The 27,725-nt window shown below is 39.8% G+C and overlaps 1 protein-coding gene across 1 annotated transcript; it reads left to right on the forward strand.

Moving 5' to 3' along the window:
• The first annotated feature begins 16,074 nt into the window (after positions 1-16,074).
• On the forward strand, positions 16,075-16,458 carry LOC141685427 (uncharacterized). The gene has a single exon (XM_074490529.1). It carries the CDS (start codon positions 16,075-16,077, stop codon positions 16,456-16,458), a length of 384 nt encoding a protein of 127 aa, XP_074346630.1.
• The last annotated feature ends 11,267 nt before the right edge of the window (positions 16,459-27,725 follow it).

Below are 27,725 nucleotides of genomic sequence, written 5' to 3' on the forward strand. Positions count from 1 at the left end.
CATATACCCTTAGTATAGGGACCCAAAGGTGAAAACATTTTCTAAAACCGGGAGTCGAGGATCCCGAGTAGATTTTATATATATATATATTTATATATATATGGTTATAGTTTTCAAAACTATTAATCGAATAAGGTTTATTCGATAACTTTATTTTATTAATGAATATTATCTTGAATATTCATTTGAGGACTTATGACTCCTTTATATTATTTATTGAATATTACTTGGATATTCATTTGAGGATGTATGACTCCTTTATTTTATTTAATGAATATTATTTATAATATTCATTCGAGGTATTATGACTCCGTTTTATATTCGCAACAAGGTTGCTGTTTTGATAAATGAATTGATTACTTACCCAACACTCGGGAAGTAAAATTTTTGGAACAAGTTAATCCATTAACAGGCATCGCCTGGGAAATATCGGTGAGTTCTCCTTTCCAAATAGATACGACTTCTTGGTGGAGCCGTATCAACAAGTTTCTACTTGGGGAAAGGGGGGACGAGCTTTACGTTTCAGAGTCATGGATTTCATCTGAACTAGGAGTGGCGTAAGTGGCCGAGTAGCGCCGGCCCAGCCTTATTATATTGGCCCAAATGGCCTGGAAGTTCCGCTAAGGCGATCCATTCCTTAGGAGTTCAGTGTTCGGTTGACAAGTAAATCCGACAGGTTCTCCTCTACATGTAGAAAATGGTGGGGTTGTACTACTACGACTGATCATCGTAAGTGGTCTTCCTGGCGCGGCAAACTCCCGTAATGAGTTCATCATCCTATTGGATATTTCTGCAACACTACCCAGAGCACTTCGATAGGAAGTCTACGATTGGGCGATTGTTGAGTGTTGGCAGGGTCAAGTTTTCAAAATGATGTTTGCATCAAATGAAGTATCTCGTAACTTCATTTTATTTTGGTGATATTTTAAAGATTTAATCTATTCAAATCTGGTCTTGTAGTCTCATCTATGTGATGAACTTTTAAAACTAATTATAACTTGAACGGTGGTAGTTCAAGTAGTATTTGGAAAAGATATAAGTATATTGGAGTATCTTGTAACTTCATCTTTTAAACTTATACCTAGTAAATGATTATCTTATACATGACAAAGATTTTCAGAAAAACGTTGAGACAAGGTTAGATATATGAGATCACCTTGCAACGATATTTTTATACAGTTATACACTGGAACTCTGTGTGTATTATGCGTGGAAGAGGACTTCCAATATTTTGAAAAGTAGAATATTTTGTGACTTCATCGCATTAAGATATCAACTTGGTTCATTTCTTCTTAACCAAGACTTTCTTGAGTACTATGAGAATGCTCATATATTGTAAATTATTATACATATTATTTCGGTGGGCTTGTTGCTCACCCTTGCTTTCTTCTTTCATCACACAACATCAGATAGATAAGATGAACAGGACCAAGCTCCCAATTCGCAAGCGGATAGGAAACGTTCCGCAGCTTTCGGGAAGCGTTGAGGCCGCTGTAGCTGAGGTAGAAATTACCAATAGGCTAAGTTTTCAACTAATGATGTACCAGACTTATGTATATTATGAATTGTAATAATGGCAAAGAAATGTAAATTTATTCAGAAACCTGTTTAAGGTGCATTGGCATATAATTGTGGAATAAAACGACTTGTGATTATTTTTGGATATTCATCTCTGAGGCTATAACTTGTGGTGTGTGTGTTTATTGTGGGGTCACAATACAGAGTAGTTGATTATTTATTAAATTGGGTGTTATTAAGGGAAGTGGAACTCGTGACAACCCGGATCCCCGACCCCGGATTTGGGGGTGTTACAAATCATGTATGAGGATTTAGGAATAAATTTTATGTAATCTGTTTTGATTTCATTGATATTAATAAAAGACTTGTTTTATTTTTATTACGGGCTCTATCTATTTAAATGTTTAAATAAGATATACAACAGTTTAGAGTAAAGCTTTTTATGGATTGTGATGAGATCATAATAATGAGACCTAAAAGATGATAACTCTAAACTTAAATAGTTTCTGGTCCTAGGATTACTAACTGGTAATTAATAATCCGCAAAGATCGGTACATACTATGCTTGCTTCATTATGAAGGATGGTTGTTCTCATAAATATTTGTGTGGTGACACTATAGCTAGTATGTAGGTGCTTATTATAGAATAAGTTCACTAAACATGACTCACACAGCTGAACAACTGATGGAGTTCACTCACGTGTCAGCAGTTGTTCACATAGTGATAGTTGTACAAGTATCCTTAGACTTGAGATCATCATAGTCATCTTGTGTACACTGAACTATGCTTTGGTTTAGTTCTTAGTCTCAAGGGACAATTATAAGGGCTCTACCGGGTATAGGAATTTGTACACGAAGATAGTGTATGATCAATAAAGGATCTACCCCTTCCAGTGAAAGAAGAGAATGTTCAATGCTGATCCACTTATGCTAGTTCAGGAATCTCTGGCCAGAGTGAATGAAATTAGAAAGTAGTTTCTAATTTACATTAAATAGAACTAAGCATAGTGAATGGGAAAGCAAGTGATTAAATAAGATAGGCTTGACACAAGTTCCATGCCTTGTATTTAATCGTGACATTGCAGGGTAGAAGGAATTGATTGTACGGTAACTACTCACTGAATAGGTTCTTGATATTCTAAGCAGTGAATTCGTATTATCCAGATAGTCGCGATATGCTGAGAAGTATCCCTCACGATGTAGAATAAATATGATTAATTAATTAGAGAATTTATATAAATAATGATAAAATAGTTTTATTATTATTTATTTCTACTACTGGCTTAATATTGAACCTACAGGGTCACACCATAAAAGAGAATGATTTAATGGCGAAGGAATTTATTAATAATGGCTGATAATTATTCATTTATGAAATAAATAATTAATTGACAAATTTAATAATTGATTAAATGAGATTTAATTGATTATAAATTAATTAAGAAAAGGTTCTTAATATTATTAATTAAGAATTTAATTTTTGGAAATTAAATCAAGTGAGAGAATAATTTCTAAAGAGTTTAGAAAAAGGATTAATAATTAATAGGTGTTTTAATTATTAGTGAGAATAATAAAGGGTTAATAATAATAATATTTTATGGGAAAATTTTCAGCTGAAAATTTTGTCTATAAATATACTATTGTAGACCCTATTTTTGCCTCAACCAAAAAGATTTACAAAACCCTAATTTTCTCCAACTCCTCCTCCTTCATTACATCGTTTTCTTGGTGGATATCAGTGGAGTGCTTCACACTTTAGGAGCAGCTGCTAAGGATTTCCGTTCATCATTTTTGGATCGCCATTAAAGACCTCCATCTTTCCATTAACGTAAAGCTTCTTAAGGTAAACATACTAAACTACGAATTAAATATTATTTTTCGCATGGATCCTGCGGAGGGTTTCGTTTTTTTTAAGATTTAAATTTATGTTTTCACTGCGTTTATGTGCTAAAAACCCTTCAGCGCCCTCACTAGGATGAGGGAGGCGTGCCCTATTGATTGAAAGAAGAATGCTAAAGAATTCATTACAGAGTTGACTCTTTTTAGTCATAGGAAGGTTTAGGGCGCACCCTAAGTTCAAGAAGGGCTAGAGAAGAGCTTTGACAAGATTACTTGGACGGGTCCTTTGGAAGATTCAAGGAAGATGGATATCATTATTACTAACCTATTTGTTGCAGGTATTCTATTAAAGAACTCCTTCTTGTAGTGAATCTACAGGAAGGCAGTGTCCGTGGTCAGAGACCTCCATGGGTATGCCTGAACGGAAGGCCTCCTCCTGTAGTCAATGAGTGTCCTTATTGGGGATGTGGGGTAAATTCTGGTGTGTGCTTTGGAAGCTCTATCTCTGTAGTCAACGGGTGTCCTCATTGGAGACTTCGGAGTATCCAGCACTTTGCACCCAAAAGCTTGTGATCACTTGTCCTGTAATCTGGTAGGGGCTCCTTATCGGGGGATAAGGATGTGTCCAACATTTAGGATAAACCACGGCTATACCCGCATCCTCGGTCTAGAGAAACAACTGGTAGCGGAAGGTTATCCTTGGCCAGGGAGATGCCTTATCCGTGAAGTCTCGAAGCCATGGACGAGCCTTAGGCCTTTGTGGTTGGGCCTCATCGGCGGACATTCCTAAAGCTAGTTGAAGACGATTTCCAGTAGGATTCCTACTGGGCCTCGGGACAAGAAATCTAAGCCCGTTAGGTTTCTTGTTCCCCAAGAACTACGTTGGCTTGATTTCCTATAAATAGGGATACATAGATAAATTGTAAGGGGTCAGAAGTGAGAGCAAAGGAGCCACCCTAACCCTAAGCAATCTCAGCCACCAATAATCTCAAACACTGTTCATCAAATCCGACCATTACTGTTCAAATTTTCCGACAAAGAACCACTGTCACAGATCTTGTTTCCGGCTATGAACATCAAATTTTGTGTCTACCAAATTCCTCTGTCAATAAATTGGTGCTAGAAGGAGGGGATAATCAAGATCTGCATCTAAGAGGAAAGATGCCTCAATACCGTGATGAAAGTTTTTATGATGGAAGCTCTGAAAAAGAATCTAATCATGGCTATGACCGCCATGAACCCTACATTCCACCCATGACTGATTGCCCCACTCCAGATATTGGTGGTCAGCCGCCTGTGCTTATCAACAATACTGACTTGTTGGAACAGCTGTATCGTATGGGAGATGCTCTGAACGGTTTTGACTCAAGGCTGAGCACCGTGGAACGACGCAAGACCATAAGGGGCCTTCGCCATAACCGTGCTGCTCATGCACTTGGGAAGGCCCCCATTACTGATAGAGATGCATAGGCCGGTCACGGTCGAACTGAAGGTGGACGTGTGCCAATAACCCCGCGATGTCTGAACTATTCCAAGGATGTATCCACGATCGTCGAGCTTGTGGAAGAGGATGCTGATGGTCGAGAAATACTGCGGGCAGATAATCGGGGGGTTACTCACCCTCACCGGTCCGGGCGTAGTCTTGAGGAACGTCGGCAAGCTGAGTCCATGCCGGACGATGAGCAACGAGGCTTCACAGCTTTAAAGGATCGCTTGAGGATCCTCTTAGGTAACGATGATCTAAGGATGTTGCTTTCAAAATGGCAAAAAGAGGCTGATCGCGGAAATATGATGCCCCATGGTATGACGCGTCTGCCCCTGAATTCCCGTGAGAATCAGGAGCAACACCGCGATCATGCGAGAGCTCCTCCCCGCGGATCGGTGGACCGGTATGGTCGAGGATATGGAAGTGACCGTTGGGGAAGACCCCAATGGAGGGGAAGAGGCGGAGGTCGAGGTAGATACTTAGATGGACATCGCCGCGATAACTATCATGGCCACAGGGATACCCGCTGGTATAACGAAGCAAAAAGCGATAAATACGCCAAATATGATGATTACAGGGATGTGGCAAATTATGATTACGGGATGGCTCAGAGTCACGACCGAGGTCAAGGAGAAAATCATGGGAGAGATCAAGGCCGAAACCTAAAAGTGATTGTGATACCTGCAGATGCCCAGAACACCAACCAACAACAAACTCCTCCAGGTGGAAATCAGGCAGAAGTACCTCCGCCTCTGCCCCAAGGTCCACAGCCTCACATGCAAACTATCCCAGGTGTGGGAACCTTCAATGTGGATGATCTGAAAAGGCTGCTTAACCACTTGGAAGGCAGAGTAACAGCCACAACCGAAATTCCTTCTCCATTCTCTGTGGCAGTAAGAGAGGCGCAGTTGCTGGGCAGATATCACAACACTACTAGCGATCTCCGTTTCCATGGAAGCTGTAATAACCCCAATTTTTGGAGATTTTTGAAACCCGGATGAATAGTAACTTTTGCTGACAATGCTGATTAAGAAAAATTATCAGACCACGATATATAGGAGTACTGTTATGGAAATTCTAAGATCGTATTAGTATTCCATAAAGAAAATAAGTGTATGTAAAAGCTGTCGGATTTTGAAAACGAGCACTTTTATTTTTCCCCGAGATTTCCACCAGACATTAAGGGATTTAAGGAATTAATATTAAGATGAAGGATTTTAAATTCAAGGATTATAAAGGAGAATTAATTTAGGTATTAAAAATACCAAGAAGATTTTATCAATAAAACCATTAAGGTATTTAACCAAACGATCAACGAGATTGAGTGATAACCGGACAAAGAAATGAATAACGACTCTTGTAAATACCTTTGCAAGTGGCAAGGCAAGTGGATGGTTGATCAAACAAGAAACCAAGTGATAGTTAGGAAGGAATGGCTAGTTAATTATATAGTTAACTAGGGATGATCTCATCTCACCACAAATCACCAACACATGGCAAATGGTGAGATCATCTTCCACTAACTCCTTTGTTTATTATTAACCTAGCAAAATATCAAGACAACCCATCATTATCCACCACATTATTCCACCAACACAAGAAAGCAAAAGCATTTCCTCCCCCATTTCCATTGCTCTCGGCCAAAACAGAACCAGCACACTAAAACTACTGTATCTCCTTCAATTATCACTCAAATATTGTGTTCTATAGCTCATTGGAAAGGTATTGAGATGGCCTACAACTCTTGTTCACAAGTCTCGTCCAAATAATCACGGTAAGACCCTCATTTTTACAGTTCTTTAAATCGGACTTTTAGAAACTTCAAAGCCTAACTTTGTGTTCTTGATTTCTTTGGAAAGATCAAGCTTGTAGGAGGCTCCCTAAGGCTTCCTAGCAACTTAACACCTCCCAAGGAAGGTATAAACTTCAAACCCTAGCCTTTACTTTATTTGTTAGTAAGTTTAATGGTTGGTTTTGTGAAATGAGAAGCATGGATTGTGATTATTAGTAGTTTGATTTGATTTGGAAGTGTTTTGGTAATTGAAGCTTGATTATAGTTCATAGGTCTTGATTGTGGTTGTTTGAGTTGAAAACCTTGGAGATTATGGACTGATGTGGTATGGTTTAGGTGAAGTTTTGTTGTATTGATGGTTATGAGTTGGTTGGTGGTTAATTGGAGTAGTTTAAACATTGGTAATCGCGTAAACATAGCCGTCGTAATGTTCGATTTACTTTAGACTGCTTTTGTTCATAACATTTGGACCCGAGAACTCCCTTCTAGATTATGACCATTGCCATGTTTAGATAGTTCATGTTACGAGCTTCGTTTCGATATGTAGTTCGTTTGATTCTGATGTACGGTTTAGGAGAAACGACCGTTTTAAGTAACGGCGTTTCGCGAATGAAACTTTTCCCCTTGCCTTACTTTGAAACATAGGTTAAAGACCAAAAAGGGTTAATTAGTGTATGAAACAATTATGGTAAGAGTGTTAGGCAGTTGGTAAGACACTCGTGAAGGAATCGCCTTAAAACTTGTAATGGTTAAATTATAAAAAATGGTGGAGCCGAGGGTACTCGAGTGACTTAATTTATTTATTGAATATTATTTGAATATTCATTTGAGGATCTATGACTCCGATTATTTGCTGAGATATATTCTTTATTTTATTAAAGAATAATGTTTCGATAATCAAACTTATTTTCGATTATTCAAATAAAGATAGTACTTTTGTATAAGTATATCTTTGATTATTTAATTTTCATTCAAGTAAGAGTTTTAAAACTTCTACTTCAATTATTTTTATAAGGATTATCTTTATGAGAATATTATTTAAATAATAATATTCAGATATTTTCTAATATATCGGGACTGATTTATTTTAATAAATCAGCAGTACTCCAAACATTCTTAAAAATGTTTTCGAGTCTTCAAAATGATTTTTAAAGTTAGAGTGGACCCCAAAACTCATTTTTATATTTAAGATTTTCCTTTCAAAGGGGATTTAAATTCTCGCTCAAAATCTGGGGGATCCAGCTCTGTGGTGCATTTTACATTCGCAACGTGGTTGCTGTTTTGAGAAAATAAATGAATTGATTACTTACCCAACGTTCGGGAAGTAAGCCCATCTATTTGAGTCGGCATAAGCGACAGGCCGGGGTACGGTCTATCAAAGTGTAAGTGGCTGGGTGGCAGTCCATCAACGCGTAAGAGGCCAGGTGGCGGTCCAGCACAAGGTCCTTATGTGGCCAGGGTGATGACCGGTGGGGGATTCATCCATCTACTAGTAGAAAAGGGTACTTATTGGTATCTTTGCCTGATCAGCAAGATATCAGATTTATGCCAAAATTTCTTTTCTTTCCAAATTCATTGGATAGTGCAACTCTGTTCATACTTTACATGACAGAGGTTTTGAGGAAATATATGAGAGATATATATAGGTGTATATATATATATCGGGACTTAATGAAGTATCTCGTAACTTCATTTCATTCAAATGGTGAGATCATCTTCCACTAACTCCTTTGTTTATTATTAACCTAGTAAAATATCAAGACAACCCATCATTATCCACCACATTATTCCACCAACACAAGAAAGCAAAAGCATTTCCTCCCCCATTTCCATTGCTCTCGGCCAAAACAGAACCAGCACACTAAAACTGCTGTATCTCCTTCATTTCTCACTCAAATATTGTGTTCTATAGCTCATTGGAAAGGTATTGAGATGGCCTACAACTCTTGTTCACAAGTCTCGTCCAAATAATCATGGTAAGACCCTCAATTTTACAGTTCTTTAAATCGGACTTTTAGAAACTTCAAAGCCTAACTTTGTGTTCTTGATTTCTTTGGAAAGATCAAGCTTGTAGGAGGCTCCCTAAGGCTTCCTAGCAACTTAACACCTCCCAAGGAAGGTATAAACTTCAAACCCTAGCCTTTAATTTATTTGTTAGTAAGTTTAATGGTTGGTTTTGTGAAATGAGAAGCATGGATTGTGATTATTAGTAGTTTTGTTTGATTTGGAAGTGTTTTGGTAATTGAAGCTTGATTATAGTTCATAGGTCTTGATTATGGTTGTTTGAGTTGAAAACCTTGGAGATTATGGACTGATGTGGTATGGTTTAGGTGAAGTTTTGTTGTATTGATGGTTATGAGTTGGTTGGTGGTTAATTGGAGTAGTTTAAACATTGGTAATCGCGTAAACATAGCCGTCGTAATGTCCGATTTACTTTAGACTGCTTTTGTTCATAATATTTGGACCCGAGAACTCCCTGCTAGATTATAACCATTGCCATGTTTAGATAGTTCATGTTACGAGCTTCGTTTTGATATGTAGTTCGTTTGATTCCGATGTACGGTTTAGGAGAAACGACCGTTTTAAGTAACGGCGTTTCGCGAACGAAACTTTTCCCCTCGCCTTACTTTGAAACATAGGTTAAAGACCAAAAAGGGTTAATTAGTGTATGAAACAATTATGGTAAGAGTGTTAGGCAGTTGGTAAGACACTCGCGAAGGAATCGCCTTAAAACTTGTAATGGTTAAATTATAAAAAATGGTGGAGCCGAGGGTACTCGAGTGACTTAATTTATTTATTGAATATTATTTGAATATTTATTTGAGGATCTATGACTCCGATTATTTGCTGAGATATATTCTTTATTTTATTAAAGAATAATGTTTCGATAATCAATCTTATTTTCGATTATTCAAATAAAGATAGTACTTTTGTATAAGTATATCTTTCATTATTTAATTTTCATTCAAGTAAGAGTTTTAAAACTTCTACTTCAATTATTTTTATAAGGATTATCTTTATGAGAATATTATTTAAATAATAATATTCAGATATTTTCTAATATATCGGGACTGATTTATTTTAATAAATCAGCAGTACTCCAAACATTCTTAAAAATGTTTTCGAGTCTTCAAAATGATTTTTAAAGTTAGAGTGGAACCCAAAACTCATTTTTATATTTAAGATCTTCCTTTCAAAGGGGATTTAAATACTCGCTCAAAACCTGGGGGATCAAGCTCTGTGGTGCATTTTACATTCGCAACGTGGTTGCTGTTTTGAGAAAATAAATGAATTGACTACTTAGCCAACGTTCGGGAAGTAAGCCCATCTAATTGAGTCGGCATAAGCGACAGGCCGGGGTACGGTCTATCAAAGTGTAAGTGGCTGGGTGGCAGTCCATCAACGCGTAAGAGGCCGGGTGGCGGTCCAGCACAAGGTCCTTATATGGCCAGGGTGATGACCGGTGGGGGATTCAACCATCTACTAGTAGAAAAGGTTACTTATTGGTATCTTTGCCTGGTCAGCAAGATATCAGGTTTATGCCAAAATTTCTTTTCTTTCCAAATTCATTGGATATTGCAACTCTGTTCATACTTTACATGACAGAGGTTTTCAGGAAATGTATGAGAGATATATATAGGTGTATATATATATCGGGACTTAATGAAGTATCTCGTAACTTCATTTCATTCAATAATATTTCAAAGATTGAATCTATTCAAGTATTATCTTGTAGTCTCATCTACGTGATGTACTTTTGAAACTAATTATAACTTGAACGGTGGTAGTTCAAGTAGTATTTGGAAAAGATATAAGTATATTGGAGTATCTTGTAACTTCATCTTTTAAACTTATATCTAGTAAATGATTATCTTATGCATGACAAAGATTTTCAGAAAAACGTTGAGACAAGGTTAGATATATGAGATCACCTTGCAACGATATTTTTATACAGTTATACACTGGAACTCTGTGTGTATTATGCATGGAAGAGGACTTCCCATATTTTGAAAAGTATATATGTATATATATACTGAATATTTCACGACTTCATCGCATTAAGATATCAACTTGGTTCATTTCTTTTGACCAAGACTTTCATGAGTACTATGAGAAGGCTCATATATTGTTAATCATTATACATATTATTTTGGTGGGCTTGTTGCTCACCCTTGCTTTCTTCTTTCATCACACAACATCAGATAGATAAGATGAACAGGACCAAGCTCCCAATTCGCAAGCGGATAGGAAACGTTCCGCAGCTTTCTGGAAGCGTTGAGGCCGTTGTAGCTGAGGTAGAAATTACCAATAGGCTAAGTTTTCAACTAATGATGAACCAGACTTATGTATATTATGAGTTGTAATAATGGCAGAGAAATGTAAATTTATTCAGAAACTTGTTTAAGGTGTATTGGCATGTAATTGTGGAATAAAATGACTTGTGATTAATTTTGGATGATAATCTCTGAGACTACAACTTATGGTGTGTGTGTTTATTGTGGGGTCACAGTACAGAGTAGTTGATAATTTATTAAGATTGGGTGTTATTAAGGGAAATGGAACTCGTGACAACCCGGATCCCCGACCCCGAATTTGGGGGTGTTACAAAAGCTCAGATCCTGTGGAATTCTTGGGCCGATTCAATATAGAGATGGATGTGTATCAAGTCCCAGACTTGGCTCGATGTCGCTTCTTGGCGGAAACTTTTGGGGAGAGTGCCCAACAATGGTTTCAGAAGTTCGGACCGAGAGTGATCACTTCCTGGGACCAAATGAAGACCCTGTTCCTGACCAAGTTCCAAGCCGCCGTGAGTTATGCTCCCTTTGTTAAAACTCTTTCTCACGTTAGGAAAAGGGAAAATAAAAGCTTAACGTCCTACTTTAAAAGATTCAGCGCTGAGTCCATCAGCGTAAGAGGGGCTTCGGATGAAGCTTTGAAGAGCTTTTTGATAGCAGTGCTAAGAGTCGGCTCGGATTTCTGGAAGCATTTACAGGGAAAAGACCCGGCCACTCTGGCAGATGTCTTTGCATTGGCAGAATCATTAAAAGCCATAGAGCAGTCTCTGGCGGAAGTGCAACCAACTTTGTAAGCAAGTCAGAGAAGCAAAGCAAGGAAGATGGACAAATCTCCAAGCCCGAGATATAGAAGGAGTAGTTGAAGCCTAAATCGGGTAAATGCCACAACCACAAGGAGGGAATGGTGCCCTCCATCGAGCTATGACCACAGAGCAAGCAGATATACCCATTTGGCCACGTATGTTGAACATATCTTTGAGGTAAACAATAATAGAGGGCCGTTTAGAAAGCCTGAGGCTCTGTCATCATGGCAACGCAAAGATAAGAAAAAATATTGTGAATACCATGAGTCATCTGGACACAACACACATGAGTGTCGGCAACTAAAGGACGAGATCGAAGCTCTTATCAAGGAAGGATATCTTGGCGAATGGGTAGTTAAGGAAGTAAGGGGGCATAAGGATGGCGCCGACAGGGTAAAGGAAGAGGGAGGTCGAGCCCTACGGGGGTCGAACAACGAAACTCTGGAAGAAAATAAGTTCGTCAGGGATAGCAGCATCCGAGCAATCTATGGAGGAGATCCTGGGATGGAATGCAGTAACAGAGCCTTGGCAAGGTACGCAAGGGAAGCCCGGTTCAGACCTCTTACCGATATTCAAAGGGTGGAAACTCGACCACCCAAAGTATTTAAGGGCGAGTCCATGGATATCACCTTCAGAGAAGCAAACGCCCAGTGGGTGCATCACCCCCACAATGATGCACTGGCCATTTCCATCCAGATCGGGACCAAGAATATTCATAGAGCCTTCGTAGACAATGGAAACTCGATAAACATCCTCTACTACAGCACCTTTAAGAAGATGGGGCTACCGGATCGGGACATGTCGGGAGAAGACTCTTGGGTCTATGGTTTCTCTGGCGCAGGAGTTAAAGTGATGGGATCAATTCTATTGTCGTGTACCTTGGGGGAAAGTCCGTTGTCCGTCATAAAGATGCTCGAGTTCAAGGTTCTAAATCAAGAGTCATCCCACAACGTGCTGCTAGGACGACCTTTTCTCAGGGAAATGAGGGTCATCACTTCGATCCACCACCTTACCATTAAGTTTCCAACCCCAAATGGTGTGGGTTGCATAAAGGGCTCTCAATATGACTCACGGGAATGCTACATGCAAGCTATGAGGGGATTTAAGAGAAAGGATACCCACAGCGAAAATGCATCGGATGATGAGCGAGAGAAGAACATCGAACAGCCGATCGAGGAAATTCGAGTCCATTACTATATCGAGCAAGAAAACGAGCGCCCCACTGAATGACCTCCAGCGATGTTGTTTTTAGAAGACACAATCAGGATTGAAATGTTGAAGAAAGAAGAGCCCCTAAATGGCATAGTCCAAGCAGACTTCAACGGGGAATGGCTCGAAGGAAGATTTGATATTTTACAAAGTCTTGGGAAAGATGTACATAAGGTAGATGCCCCTCTCCCTGAGAGCGCGCCCTTATCCTCGGAAAATTCGAAGGAAGTTGATGCCTCTGTGATACAGGGCGTGCCTTCTAAAGAAGTTGATGCTCATCTCCAAGAGGATGTGCCTTCTATACAAAATTATGAGGATCGTAATCAGCTCGACTTAGATCCACAAATACCAATGCCAACAGAAAAAATGGGGCCAGCGGAAGACACAGTTGAAATCCCAGTTGATGAAAGAGATCCAAGTAAAGTTCTGGGAATTGGGTCTCAGTTGGAACCGAGATTAAGAGAAGGGCTTTCAATATTTTTCTTGGCAAACCTTGATGTATTTGCGTGGAACCATTCTGATATGGTGGGAATTGACCCGAAAATTATGTGCATCGTTTGAATATTGACCCCAAGCATAAGGGGATCAGGAAAAAGTGAAGGTCCGTGAGTTGAGAAAGGGCAGTAGCCTTGGCAGAAGAGGTGGATAGACTCTTGGATGTCGGACTAATTGGGGAATCTTTCTACCCGGATTGTCTTGCAAATCCGGTGTTAGTGAAAAAACCTAACGATAAGTGGAGACCGTATGTGGATTTCACCGATCTAAATAAAGCCTGTCCAAAGGATAGCTTCCCTTTGCCATGAATCGACCAGTTGGTAGATGCCACGGCAGGGCATGCTCTGTTGAGTTTCATGGATGCATACTCTGGGTATAACCAAATCCTCATGTACGAGCCCGACCAAGAGCACACCTCTTTTATTACTGATAGAGGGCTCTATTACTACGTTGGGATGACCTTTGGTTTGATCAATGATGGGGCCATTTATCAAAGATTAGTAAATAAAATGTTTAAGAGGCAGATCGGGATGACGATGGAGGTTTACATGGATGATATGCTTGTAAAATCTAAGAAGGCGGAAGATCACATAGAAGACTTGGCTGAGATGTTCCATATTTTGAGAAAGTATAGGATGAAGCTGAATCCTCAAAAGTATGTGTTTGGCGTGGAATCAGGAAAATTCTTGGGATTCATGGTTAACCACCGAGGGATTAAGGCGAACCCAGCAAAAATCAAAGCTCTGTTGGACATGAAATCTCCCGCCAGCGTTAAGCAAGTGCAAATCCTGACGGGAAGGATTGCGGCTTTAAATCAATTTGTCTCAAAGTTATCGGATAGATGCAAGGAATTCTTTAAGGCAATTAAAGTGATGGGGAAGGATTTCGTGTGGACCTTAGATTGTGAAGAGGCTTTTCTGAAAATCAAAGAGCAGTTGGGATATCCTCCTATGTTGGCCAAGCCAGAAGAAGGGGACACGTTGATTCTTTACCTGGCAGTTTCAGAATACTCCGTTAGCGTGGTGTTAGTGAAAGAGGAAGCAAGCCACCAATCGCCCGTGTACTATATGAGCAAAAGGTTGCTAGATGCAAAGACTAGATATACCGGCATGGAGAAATTGGTGTATGCACTTATCCTTGCGGCATGAAAGTTAAGGCCGTACTTCCAAGCTCACCGAATAGAGGATCGCACTGCTTATCCTCTCCGGCATATTTTACATAAACCGGAATCATCGGGAAGAATGTTAAAGTGGGCGATAGAGCTGGGACAATTTGATTTGGAGTATTGCCCTCGTACATCTATCAAGGGACAAGCGTTGGCTGATTTCATACTTGAATTTGACTCTGAAGTAGACAATAAGTCTATAGTGTTGGCAGAAACTTCCTGACAAGGAAATCCTCCTGTTGACATGACAGAAGAGTTCCCACACCCTTGGTGGATCTTGCATGTTGACGGGGTTGTGAATAATAATGGATCATATGTCGGGATTGTTTTGGTAACCCGGTAAGGGCATCGTTTGATGAGTGCCATCCACTTCAAATTTTACGTTACTAACAACGATGCTGAGTATGAAGCATTAATCAATGGTTTGAAAATAGCTCTGGAAGTGGGGGTTATGAATTTGGTCGCTCGGAGTGACTCAGAGTTAGTGGTAAACCAAGTCAACGGAGGTTTCCAAGCCCGAGAATCTCGGACAGAGTTATATATGAGATATGTGCAGCATCTACTGGAAAGGTTTGGAAGTGCCAGGCTAGAAGGTGTACTGAGGGAAGAAAACAACAATGCTGATACCTTGGAAAAGATGGGGTTGCAAATGGACAGTGTCCAACTTGGACAAATTCCTTTGAGGATTCAAAAAATCCCAAGTATTCCAGAAGTCTCCAAACACGGGAGATCTCACATGAAAATTGGATGACTCCTATTCATAACTATATTTGAAGGGGTGTTTTGCCATAAGACAAATTACAGGCTTGGCGCCTTCGCTATCAGGCTGCGAGGTATGTCGAATATGACGGAGTGCTGTATAAAAGAGGTTTTAACCAACCACTGTTATGATATGTGGACTTGGAGGAAGGAAACTATATTCTTAGGGAGGTGAACGAAGGTATTTGTGGCAATCACTCGAGGGTTGGTTCGTTAGCATTAAAGTTCCTCGGACAAGGATATTACTGACCAACAATGAAAGAAGATGCCTTCAAGTTTGGTAGGGCATGTGATCGTTGCCAGCGATTTTCTAAATATTCCAATACTCCAGCAACGTCTATCACTTCGATGACCAGTCCGTGGCCTTTCGCTCTATGGGGAATTGATCTCATTGGGGAATTACCCAAGGCCAAGGGGGGTGTGAATTACGTTATGGTGGCTGTGGATTATTTTACGAAATGGGCAGAAGCTATGCCACTAGCCATGATCACAGCAAAGAAAATCAAGGATTTTGTCTTCAACTCCATAATCTGCAGATTTGGTGTTCCATATAAACTCATCTCAGATAACGAAAAGCAGATTGACAGTAAAGAGTTAAGAAATCTTTGTGAAGACTTGAACATCAAAAAAGATTTCGCTGCAGCTTATCACCCGCAAAGCAATGGCCAAACAGAAGCCATAAACAAAATCATCAAACATACTTGAAGGCTAATATGGAAGAAAATAAAGAAGATTGGCTGGAAGAGATGCCCATGGTCCTTTGGTCTTATAACACAACTCCGAGATCCACTACAGGGGAATCTCCCTTTTTGCTGACTTATGGGTATGAGGCTATGATTTCCCTAGAGATAGGAGTTGGGTCTCTACGGAGGGATTTGTTCAAAGAGGAAGATGCAGAAGTTAATCAAAGGCTCCACTTGGATTTGATGGATGAGGCTATAATGAATACTCAATTAAAGCTCGCGGCATATCAGCAAAGAGTTGCAAGGTATTTTAATAAGAAAGTGAAGTCTATGCTAAATAAGGTGGGAGACCTTGTATTGCGAAAGGTCATGCCAAATAATAAAAATAGCTCAGCACGGGGTGCTTGGCACTAATTGGGAAGGACCATACAAAGTCAAGGATATACTTTGGAACGGGATTTATCGCTTGGAAGACTTGGATGGCAAGCTTATCCCCCGAGCATGGAATGCAGAGCACTTGAGAAAATATTATCAGTAGGGTGTGGCCTTGTCCCCTCATTTCTGCGATTGATTTTTATGTATTAGACTAGTAGAAAATAAATTCCTCCTAGCCTAGGGGGTAGTATGTATGACTACTAACCTTGGCTCTAGCTGAAGGATAAAATTTTCAAATAATTTTCCCATAGAGCATAGTAGCCATAGGACTGTGTAATTTTTACACTAGAGCGCATTATCAATAAAAGGAAAAAAGTTACTTCAATTGTTTGTTTACTTGGCACTTATATTCTAAAAGAAACGTTAGGGCGCACCCTAACAAGGAAATACTTCAATAAAGGAAAAGTTATTTAAACTACACAGACAAGAGATGTCCATTTAAACTCTTGTGTAAGATAGATTGTCCTCTAAATATTGTAAGGCACATTGAGGCACACCATACGTAATCTGTCTTTAGAAAAGTATTGTATTCTAAATTTATGAGCAAGATATAAGGGCGCGCCCTTACAAAAGAATGCGCCTCATGTTTTTGTACGTTTAAAATATAGAAATGTATAATTGTTTCAAAAAGAACTAAAAACCTATATAAAACAAGGCGCGCCCTAATGGATGAGGCGCCTTAAAGGAGTTTTGTACACAGACCAAAAGAGATTAAGGAAACCTTACGATAATCATAATGCAAAATCAAATAGTAGAAAAAAACCATATCGTCATACAACTTTGCACAACATCAAAAGAGGGCTGACATTTCAAAGTATTTAAAAACATGATTAAAAGAAACAAGGCTAAACAAGGAGATTAGGGTGCGCCCTCGGCATTTTCAGTAGGGGGAATAGACTGGAGGGGAATTGTAGGTCAACTTCAGGCGCGTCCTTAGGGGCCTCTTCTGTGGGCGCGCCATCTTCCTCTTCCTCTAGCCTAAGCTCAATCCTTCTTGCCTTAATCTCCGCAGCATATTCTCTCTTGAACTCCACCATCTCAGCCATGGTCTCCTCCCCAAACTTTTCAAAAGTATAGTCAGGATCGTTGGCAATGAATCCGACCCTGTAGAAGTGGAATCCATTATCAAAGGCTGCATCTGTGACCTCCCTCTTCTCATCAGGCCATCCTTCTTTCTACTGCTCCTCAAGGTACTCAATCCTTAGATTGGCACCACCCAACTCAGTGTGAAGCAAAGTAGTCTTCTTGTTGGCATTTTCAAGCTGAGAAATTAAGTTGGCTACCTCGCCCTTGAGAAAGGAGATTTCAGAATCTTTGGCCTTGATATCCTTGGCATGGAGGAGGTCTTTGTCCTTCAGGGTATTCTGCAGAATGTTGTTATCACCTTTCAGCCTTTCATGGCACGCCCTTTCTTCTAGAAGCTTGTCCACCACCTGGCTGGAGTGGATGACTAGTTGGAAAGAAGCCTTAATAGAAGCCTTGGTGGCATCCTACAGACTCATGGCTTGCCAAATTCTCCACTTCTTCATCAGTAACATGAAAGGAGCCCCACGGGCCAAGATAGTTCAGAGCAACATAAGAACGGAGGGCGCGCCTTCCGTTCTTGGCTTCTTGGACGCGCCCTGTTTGTCAGTAATGTCAATGAATGACCTTTTTAAGATAGCAGTAGACTAAGGTACATGAGTTGGAATAGGTGTAGAAGTATGGGTCTTGGGAGCATCCTTCTTTGGGGGATTGGACTTAGGCTTCTCAGAAGGGCGCGCCCCGAAAGATCTGGGAATCTTGGGAGGAACCATATCTACATAAAAGCACATAAAAATGATTAGTAAGTGTAGGTAAAGGTGCGCTTTGGGTGTGCCCACATGAGAATGAAAATGTAAGATACATGATATGTTGAAGATAGTAGATGAAAAATGAACGTAGATGCAAGAAGTTATATAACACAAATATAAAACATGTAAAGGAAAGCAACTGGGAAAATTAAACAGGACGTGTCCTGATAGTAAGGCGCGCCCTCCTATATGGAGTCAATATTCAAACCTAGGGGAGGTTCACTCTACATAGTACTATCTTCGTGCTCTTCCTCATCTTCTTCCTCACCACTGTTAACTTCCATTACATGAGTAAGGGGAGCACCTTTCCTAAATTTTTTATAACTATATTTACTCCCCACGCGATCGGATAAAATACCCACTCGCATAATTTGGATTCAGTTATGAGCGTCTTTAGATTCCACTTTGCCGTAACAACTCCGAGAAGGGCCTCTGCCCTCTACTTGGGCACGCCCTCGAGATCCCGCATAATGGGTTTGTCTGATGAAAAATATATATAAGAATAAGAAATATGTGTGCAAGTAAAGTTAAAATGTAAAGAAAAAGGTAGGGCGCGCCTTAATTGGGTCTGTGTTGAACCGGATCCTGACCCTGGGAATATCGTATAAGTAGAAGAAGTTCTCCTTCCATCCTTTCTTATGGCTAACCTTTCCTGATGAAAAGCCCTTTCTGTTATGTTGTTTGTCCACAACCAAGTAGAAGTAACCATGGTCAGACCTTCTAAGGCTGAATAAGTGGCTCAATTCTTTCATAATAAGTGTGGGAAAATCTAAGTCCGTGTACATGATGAATAGGTCTAAGACAAGCTTATAACTATTGGAGGACAGTTGTAAAGGGGCCAGGTTAGAAAGTTCAATCACATCCTTTAGATAGGGATGAAGAGGCGCGCCCACACCTAGGGAAACCAACTTAGCGGTAGTCACCATTCTCGGAATTCTGAAATTTCTGCCATAATTGAAGAGGTGAGGGCGCATCATGCTCCGAGGGCGCGCCCAAATGCCTTCAATATCATAATACTCGATCAGCCAGCCTAACTGTTCATCCGAGAAATTGGAAGAAAATCCCACACAGAATAATTTCCCTTATTTCTTTTTAAAGCATTTTTTTACAGCCTCTTTACAAACTTCATATTTGCTCCAATCAAAATCCAGCTCACTGTTAGATACTTCCCAATGTTCGAAAGGAATGGGATAAGGAAGGGGAGAATTAAGAAACTGATAAGAGTCTTCATTAAAGAAGTTGGACTCATCTTTGAGTTCAGGAGATTCATCTCCAAACGCGCCCTCTGAATGAGGAGGTGTGGGCACGCCATGTTTGGGATGAGGAGACAGGCTTGGGGAAATTGTCCTATAGGAGACTTTGGATGGGCCTGCCCTAAAGTTGACTCTAATTTCTGTGCTCCTATACCTGTCAACATTGAAAAACTCCAGCCAATCATCGTCATCGAGTTTAGTTTCAGTGGGTGCAGGAGATCTTTCCTTCTGGACTAGCTTTTGTTTTCCGTGCCTATGGGATAAAGGGACATTATCCATGGAAGAGCTATTCGAAGAATAAGCCATCAAGCTACCCTTTTTGGAATCTTGAACAAGGCACACCACCTGGTTCAGAAACTCAAGAGTATGGTGGGCATTAGGAGGCTGAGGTTTGAAGTAGATGATCGGAGGTGAATATATTCCTAACTTGGTAAGGAAATCCTTGAATGGATGGAAAGGAGAAGACGCGTCCTCATTTTCCAGCTGTCAAGAAAATCAAGAAAGGTTGGGGGCGCGTCCGATTCAGAAAGCAAAAGAAGAAAATATGAAGAATCAGTGAAAGACATGCATTAAAAAGATAGCATGCCCCAATAAAAAATTATGAGATATGCTTAACAATTATCCTATCAGCTTAAAAGAATTGCCCTATCATAAGAAAGCGCGTCCTAAAAGAATGGAGTTTATTACAATAAAGGAATTATTTAAGAGTTAAGGCACGCCCTATTAAGGAATAGGGCGCATCCTAAGTTATATCTTTGTCTAAAGCCTGGAATCATTATTAAGAATATGAGGACGTATCCTAAGCTATTGGCGAGTTATAAAGCAAATGGGATTATATGCGAACTCTAAAAAAAATTGGTCGGGCATAAAAAGTAATAACGGTTAAGATCCTCAAAAACATAAATTTAAAATTCAAAATCCTATAATTTAGGATCTAAATTGTCAAGTATGAATATATACACCTATATACACATACATACATACAAGAACATATACATTCAAGAAATGGAAGATGAACAGTTTGTATAACATGCATAGTGATTTAGTAGGTAAAACTTAGAAATACAAATAGTAATATGTACCTTTATGATCGGAGAAGGAGATAAACTGAAAAAACTGAAGAAATGATGGAGGTTAAGACATATTTTGAGCAAGTATAGCTACAACCAGTATAGGTATTTTTGGAGAAAAGGGGGAAGGTGAAAAGGGAGTAAAGGAAAAAGTAAAAACTAAAGTCAAGAAAATTTACTCATATTTATAGCTGAAAAGGACGTGGGACAACTGTCAATCATGTCCATCACGTTGATTGTGATTCCCAAAAAAAAGGGAACCATTTTAAAAACCGTTTAAAATTCAAAAGACGTGTCCTTTTGAAGGCGCGCCCTCTCTAATTAATTATAGCATTTTGAACTTTTGATAAATAAAGTATAAGAAGGCGCGCTGTTGAGTGGCTTTTATGACAGTTTATTGCGCTTCGTAAAGCTTTGAATTGGTGTATTTATACTCAAGTTGTTGGTGTTTTAATGTGTTTTCTAGTATTTTTGCATTTTCAGGCGTTATCTAGGCAATCAAGTGAATTAGAATTATTTTGGTGCTAATTTGGTATTAAGGTGGTGTTGGAATAAAAGCTCTTGGAAAACCGGCTCAAATCAGTAAGTAAAATGAAGAAGTCAGAAGTTGAACAAGGGAGTCAGCGCGCGCGCGCTGTGATAGCGCGCTCCCGCGCCCGAAGTCCAGAAACTCAGCACGCCCGCGCTGGTCAAGCGCGTGGCCGCGCCAGGTCGAGAACAAAAATCCCGATTCTATTGGGATTTTGATCCAGAAGACTTCTACTCTGCATGGGGCTGCTATATATACATAAATAAGTTCGTTTTTTATAACAAGACATACCAGAGCACAAGGACAATGCGTAAGAAGACCGTTTTAGCACAATTCAACCAAGGTGAAGAAGATCTAGTTTAACTTGTAATTCTTTTTTAAGTTATAACGTTGGATGCTAGTTTTCTTATTCTTGAACCTATACTCTTGTTTTGTACTTTGTTTATTATTCGTTTATAAAGACTACATTTATTATACCATGCTTTCATCATAAGTCACGTTGATGATGAGTCCGGTTATGGGCTAATTGTTATTGTGGGGTTCTAGCGGATTTTATTATGGATTTCTTTAGTTGATTTGTTTCGATGCCTTAGTGTATGGTGACTGTATGATATCCTAGTATTAGTTGTGCGTATTCATCTTATGAGTGTCACAAACTTATAAGATCATGTGTTAATTCTTAATGAAGCGAAAGTGAATTTCAGGGTTTAGAACTTGCCATACTAGCATAGGTTCATGTGTTATTGTTACGCATGATTCGTAGGTAATTTTAACCATCTTACTTGCCCTATGTAATCATGATAGATAACTTATGCATTAAACCGTTATGTTGTCAAATTCTATAGACATATAAGGTCTCAATGTAATTGGTGTTTATTCAACTTCTATCTCTTTTGTGGATGTCTGGTAGTATGGTATTCGTGCAACGAAAGTTGGCGTTTATCAGTTTTGTGTTATCTGATTAGTGTCATCACCATTATATGCTAAGGTTAAGAATAAAGAGGCTATTGAATGAAGTATTTAATGAAGTTAGAATCCCATGTTTGTCATATATATTAATTCGACCATACTTATTCTCTTAGTTATAATTGTTAGCTTAAGTTTAGTTAAAAACAATCTCAATCTGTTAATCGCCTTAGCATTGAATAATAGCCATATCATTGTTGCATAAGTGCATAAATTACAAAGTTTACCTAAACCAGTCTATGTGAGAACGAATCTGATTTATATCTTATAATACTTGCGAACGCGTATACTTGCGTGAATTTTAGCGCGTGTTTAGCGACTAACAAGTTTTTGACGCCGCTGCCGGGGATTCGGTGTTAATTTTTAGTTTATGTGTTTGTCATCAGTGGTCGTTAAAGTTAATTGACTCGGACATTGTTACCTATTTGTTTCCTTGCCTTATTTCAGGTACTCTAGCGAGCGTGTATGTATACGCATTCTCGGTCTCGTAAGAGAATGCTGGATAAAGCCGAGGAAGAAGCTGTAGTGGTTCGAAGGGAAGTTTTTAATGACGAAGGGAAGTTTTTAAGGACGAAGAGAAGGTAGAAGAAGAAGAGAAAGTCGAGGAACCAGTTTTAGTAGTGATGGGAGATCAAGTAGAAATTCCTAAGGCTTTGATGGACTATTCTCAGCCCAAGATCAATGATATCCAGTCAAGCATCATCAGACCAGCCATCTCGGCTAATGCTTTTGAGATCAAGTCAAGCACGATTCAGATGATACAAAACTCAGTTCAGTTTGGGGGTTCTCCTACAGAAGACCCCAACATGCACATCGAGGATTTTATCAAGATCTGCGACACTTTCAAATTCAATGGTGTGACTGAAGATGCCATCAAGCTGCGACTCTTCCAATTCTCTCTGAGGGATAAAACAAAGTATTGGTTACATTCTCTACCACCAGGGTCTATCACCACATGGGAGGATCTTGCTCAAAAGTTTCTCACTAAATTCTTCCCTATGGTGAAGATTTCTACAATTAGGAATGCTCTTACTCAGTTTGCTCAGCAAACTGGAGAATCTCTGTGTGAGTTGGATGATTATAAACTATTTTTATAATGGATTAGGTGTTACTTCTAGACCCATGCTCGATGCAGCATCAGGAGGAGCTTTGTGGGCTAAGAGCTACAATGAAGCTTATAAATTAATTGAACTAATGACTGTTAATGAATACCAGAATCCTTCTTAGAGGCTAACTCAGGGTAAAGTAGCAGGAATTCTCGAGTTGGATGCGGCAACTGCTATAGCTGCCCAACTTAAGGCCTTGACGATGAAGGTGGTCACTTTGACTAATTATGGAGTTAATCAAATCACTAGTGTCCGTGAGCTTTGTGCTAGTGCCCGTGAGACTGATCAGTATGCTATTTCTAGTGAATCGGCTCAGTTCGTGAGTAACTTTCAGTGATCGCAACAACCTATGCCGGCCACCTATCCTCCTAACAACCGCAATCATCCTAATTTCAACTAGAGCAACACTTAGGATGCGGTTCAACAGCCTTATCAGCAATACCTAGCTAAAAAGTACAACCCCCCTGGTTTTTAGCAACCATAATATGCAACAAGATAGCAACTCCAGCTGCAACAAGCTAATGAAAAATTTGAATTAGAGGAGTTTAAGCTCATGTGCAAAAGCCAAGAAGTTTCTATCAAGACCTTGTAAAATCAAATTGGGCAAATTGTCAATACCTTGCTAAATCGTCAACCTGGTACACTACCGAGTGACACTGAAGTACTAGAAAAGAGGGAAGCTAAGAAGCAGGTGAAGGCAATCACTTTGAGATTTGGGAAGGTTGCGAATCCCGAACAAACTCAAGTTTCGAATGAAGAAGCTGGGTCTGAAGAAGAAGTAGAGCAGCAGGAAGCAGAAGTGGAACCAAGGAAGACTACTATTGAGCACAAACCTCCTGAGGGTAATATAGGGGAGAAACAGATCTATCATCCACCGCCTTTTCCTAAGCGGTTGTAGAAGAAAAAGCTGGATAAGCAATTTGAGAAGTTTCTGGAGATGTTCAAGAAACTTCATATCAACATACCTTTCACTGAGGTTCTTGAGCAGATGCCTAGTTACGCGAAGTTTAAGCAAGGTATTCTCTCTCGAAAAGTGAAGCTGGATGATTGAGAGACTGTCGCTCTCAAGGAAGAATACAGTGTTGTGCTGCAACAAAAGTTGTCTCCGAAGCTTAAAGATTCGGGAAGCTTCACTATTCCGTGTACTATTAGAAACGTGTCTTTTGACAGATGTTTATGTGACTTGAGAGCTAGCATCAATCTGATGCCCTTGTCAATCTTCAAGAAGTTGAACTTGCCTGATCCAAAACCTACTTATATGACTTTGCAGTTGGCCGATCTTTCTATTACATATCCTCGAGGTATTGTGGAGGATGTCTTGGTCAAGGTTGATAAACTCATCTTCCCTGCTGATTTTATAATTCTTAATTTTGAAGAGGATAAGAAGATTCCAATAATCTTGGGAAGACCTTTCCTGGAAACTGGCCGTACCTTGATAGATGTGCAGAAGGGTGAGCTTATAATGTGAGTGCTGGATCAAGATGTAACTTTTAATGTGTTCAATGCTATGAAATTTCCTACGGAAAATGAGGAGTGCTTCAAGGTGGAGTTGGTCGATTATGTGGTTACTTCAGAACTGGAACAATTTCTAAGCTCGGATGCCTTAGAGAAGGCCTTGTTGGGGAATTCAGACAGTGAAGATGACGAAGGTGAAGAATAATTGCAATATCTGAATGCTTCTCCCTGGAAGAGGAAGATTGATATGCCCTTTGAATCTCTTGGAATGGAGGAGTTAAACAAAGCTCCTAAACGCCTCAAGCCATCTATTAAGGAAGCTCCCACTCTTGAGCTTAAGCCTTTACCTGAACATTTGAGGTATGCGTTTTTAGGTGATGCATCTACTTTGCCTGTTATTATTGCATCGGACCTTTCAAGGAGTAATGAGGAGAAGCTTTTGAGAATTCTTAGGGAATTCAAATTGGCAATTGGATGGACTATAGCAGATATTAAGGGAATCAACCCTTCTTATTACATGCATAAAATTCCGCTAGAAGAAGGTACCAAGCCTACGATTAAGCAGCAAAGAAGACTTAATCCGATCATCAAGGAACTAGTGAAGAAGGAAATTCTTAAGTGGCTGGATGCAGGGATTATCTATCCTATTTCTGACAGTTCTTGGGTGAGTCCAGTTCAGTGTGTACCAAAGAAAGGAGGTATCACAGTTGTTGCTAATAAGAAGAATGAGCTCATTTCTACTCGAACAGTCACGGGATGGAGAGTTTGTATGGACTACAGGAAGCTGAACAAAGCCACTAGGAAGGATCACTTCCCTCTTCCTTTCATTGACCAGATGCTTGACAAATTGGTTGGTCACGAATACTTCTGTCTTTTGGATGGCTATTTGGGTTATAATCAGATTTGTATCACTCCAGAAGATCAAGAAAAGACTACCTTCACTTTTCCATTTGGTAATTTCGCCTTTAGACGAGTTTCTTTTGGTCTGTGTGGTGCACCACCCACATCTCAGAGATGTATGATGGCCATCTTTTCTAATATGATTGGCCAAAATGTGGAGGTGTTCATGGACAACTTCTCTTTATTTGTCGATTCTTTTGATGAATGCTTGCAAAATCTTGGAAATGTTCTCAAGAGGTGTGTTGAGATGAATCTGGTTCTCAAATGGGAAAAATGTCACTCTAAGGTGCAACAGGGAATTATTCTTGGGCACAAGGTCTCTAGTAAAGGTCTTCAGGTGGACAAAGCCAAGGTGGAGGTCATTGAAATCTTCCTCCACCAATTTCTATTAAGGGAATTTGAAGTTTTCTTGGTCATGGGGGTTTCTATAGGCGTTTCATCAAGAATTTCTCTAATATTTCAAAGCCATTGTGCGGTCTGCTAGAGAAAGATGTCCCTTTCAAGTTTGATGAAGAGTGCCTTGCAGCTTTTGAGACATTGAAGGAGAGTTTAATCACGGCACCTGTCATAACTACACCTGACTAGAATGAACCTTTTGAGATGATGTGCGATGCAAGTGACTATGCAGTTGGAGCAGTTCCTGGACAGAAAAAGAACAATATATTTCATGTGGTCTATTATGCTAGTAAGACCTTGAATGGTGCTTAACTGAATTATACTACTATGAAGGAAGAACTTTTGGCTATTATCTATGGTGTTGAGAATTTTTTATCTTATCTACTTGGGACTAAAGTGACAGTGTTTACTGATCACGCTGCAATTCGTTATCTTATCTTGAAGAAGGACTCGAAGCCTAGATTGATTAGATGGGTTCTTTTGTTTCCAGAATTTGAATTAGAGATCAAGGACAGAAAGGGGACTGAAAATCAAGTAGTTGATCATCTATCTCGATTAGAAAACCCTAAAACTACTTCACTGGACAAGACATTGATAAATGAGTCTTTTCCCGATGAGCAGCTGTTTGGAGTGCAAGAGGAAGAACTGTGGTTTGCACATATTTTGAAATACCTTGTGAGTAATATCATGCCTCCCGACTTATCATATGCTCAAAGGAAGAAGTTTCTACATGAAGTGAAGTGGTATATGTGGGATGAGCCATTTCTTTTTCGACAAGGAGTTGACCAAATCATCAGGAGATGTATTCTTTATAGCGAAATGGGGGGGGGGGATCTTATGAGATTGCCACTCAACGGCTTATGGAGGACACTATGGTGGAGAAAAGACAACAGCTCCTATTCTTCAAGCAGGTTTCTTTTGGCCAACCTTGTTTAAGGATGCTCATCAGTTCATTTTGAAATGTGATCGATGTCAATGCGTGGGTAATATATCTAAGAGGGATGAGATGCCACTTAATGTGCTTATCGAGGTTAGAGTCTTTGATGTTTGGGGAATTAACTTTATGGGGCCATTTGTCTCATCTTGTAACAATCAGTATATCTTGTTGGCGGTTTATTATGTGTCAAAATGTGTTGAAGTTAAGGCATTTCCAATGAACGATGCGAAGGTGGTGCTTAATTTTCTTCACAAGCAGATATTCACAAGGTTTGGAAATTCAAGAGTCATAATCAGTGATGAGGGGTCGCATTTTTACAATCGCAAGTTCACTACTATGATGCAAAGGTATAATGTGAATCATCGCATTGCTATGGCTTATCATCCCCAGACAAATGGTCAAGCTAAGGTGTCTAACAGAGAGATCAAACGTATTTTGGAGAAAGTTGTGTGTCCATCGAGGAAAGCTTGGTCTTTGAAGCTTGATGAAGCTGTTTGGGCATATAGAACAGCATACAAGACTCCATTGGGTATGTCGTCATTCCAGTTGGTTTATGGTAAGGGGTGTCATTTGCCTGCGGAGCTCGAGCTTAAGGCATATTGGGCTTTAAAGAAATTGAATCTTGACTTGGTGATCTAGGGCCAACTTCAGAAGCCAAGCGCGCCCGCGCTGATCTAGTGCGTGGACGCGCTGTTTTTCGAAAAGGTAAGCGCGCCCGCGCTAATCTAACGCGCGGCCGCGCCGATTTGGCGGAAGGTGAGTGTGCCCACACTGTTCTAGCGCATGGTCGCGTCGGGGTCCT

The sequence above is a fragment of the Apium graveolens genome, chromosome 9 (assembly GCF_009905375.1).
Source record: "Apium graveolens cultivar Ventura chromosome 9, ASM990537v1, whole genome shotgun sequence".
Classification (NCBI taxonomy): domain Eukaryota; kingdom Viridiplantae; phylum Streptophyta; class Magnoliopsida; order Apiales; family Apiaceae; genus Apium; species Apium graveolens.

What these genes read in the sequence shown, in the direction of transcription:
- LOC141685427 (XM_074490529.1), top strand. Translation starts at nt 16,075, where the DNA reads ATGGAAGAAAATAAAGAAGATTGGCTGGAAGAGATGCCCATGGTCCTT.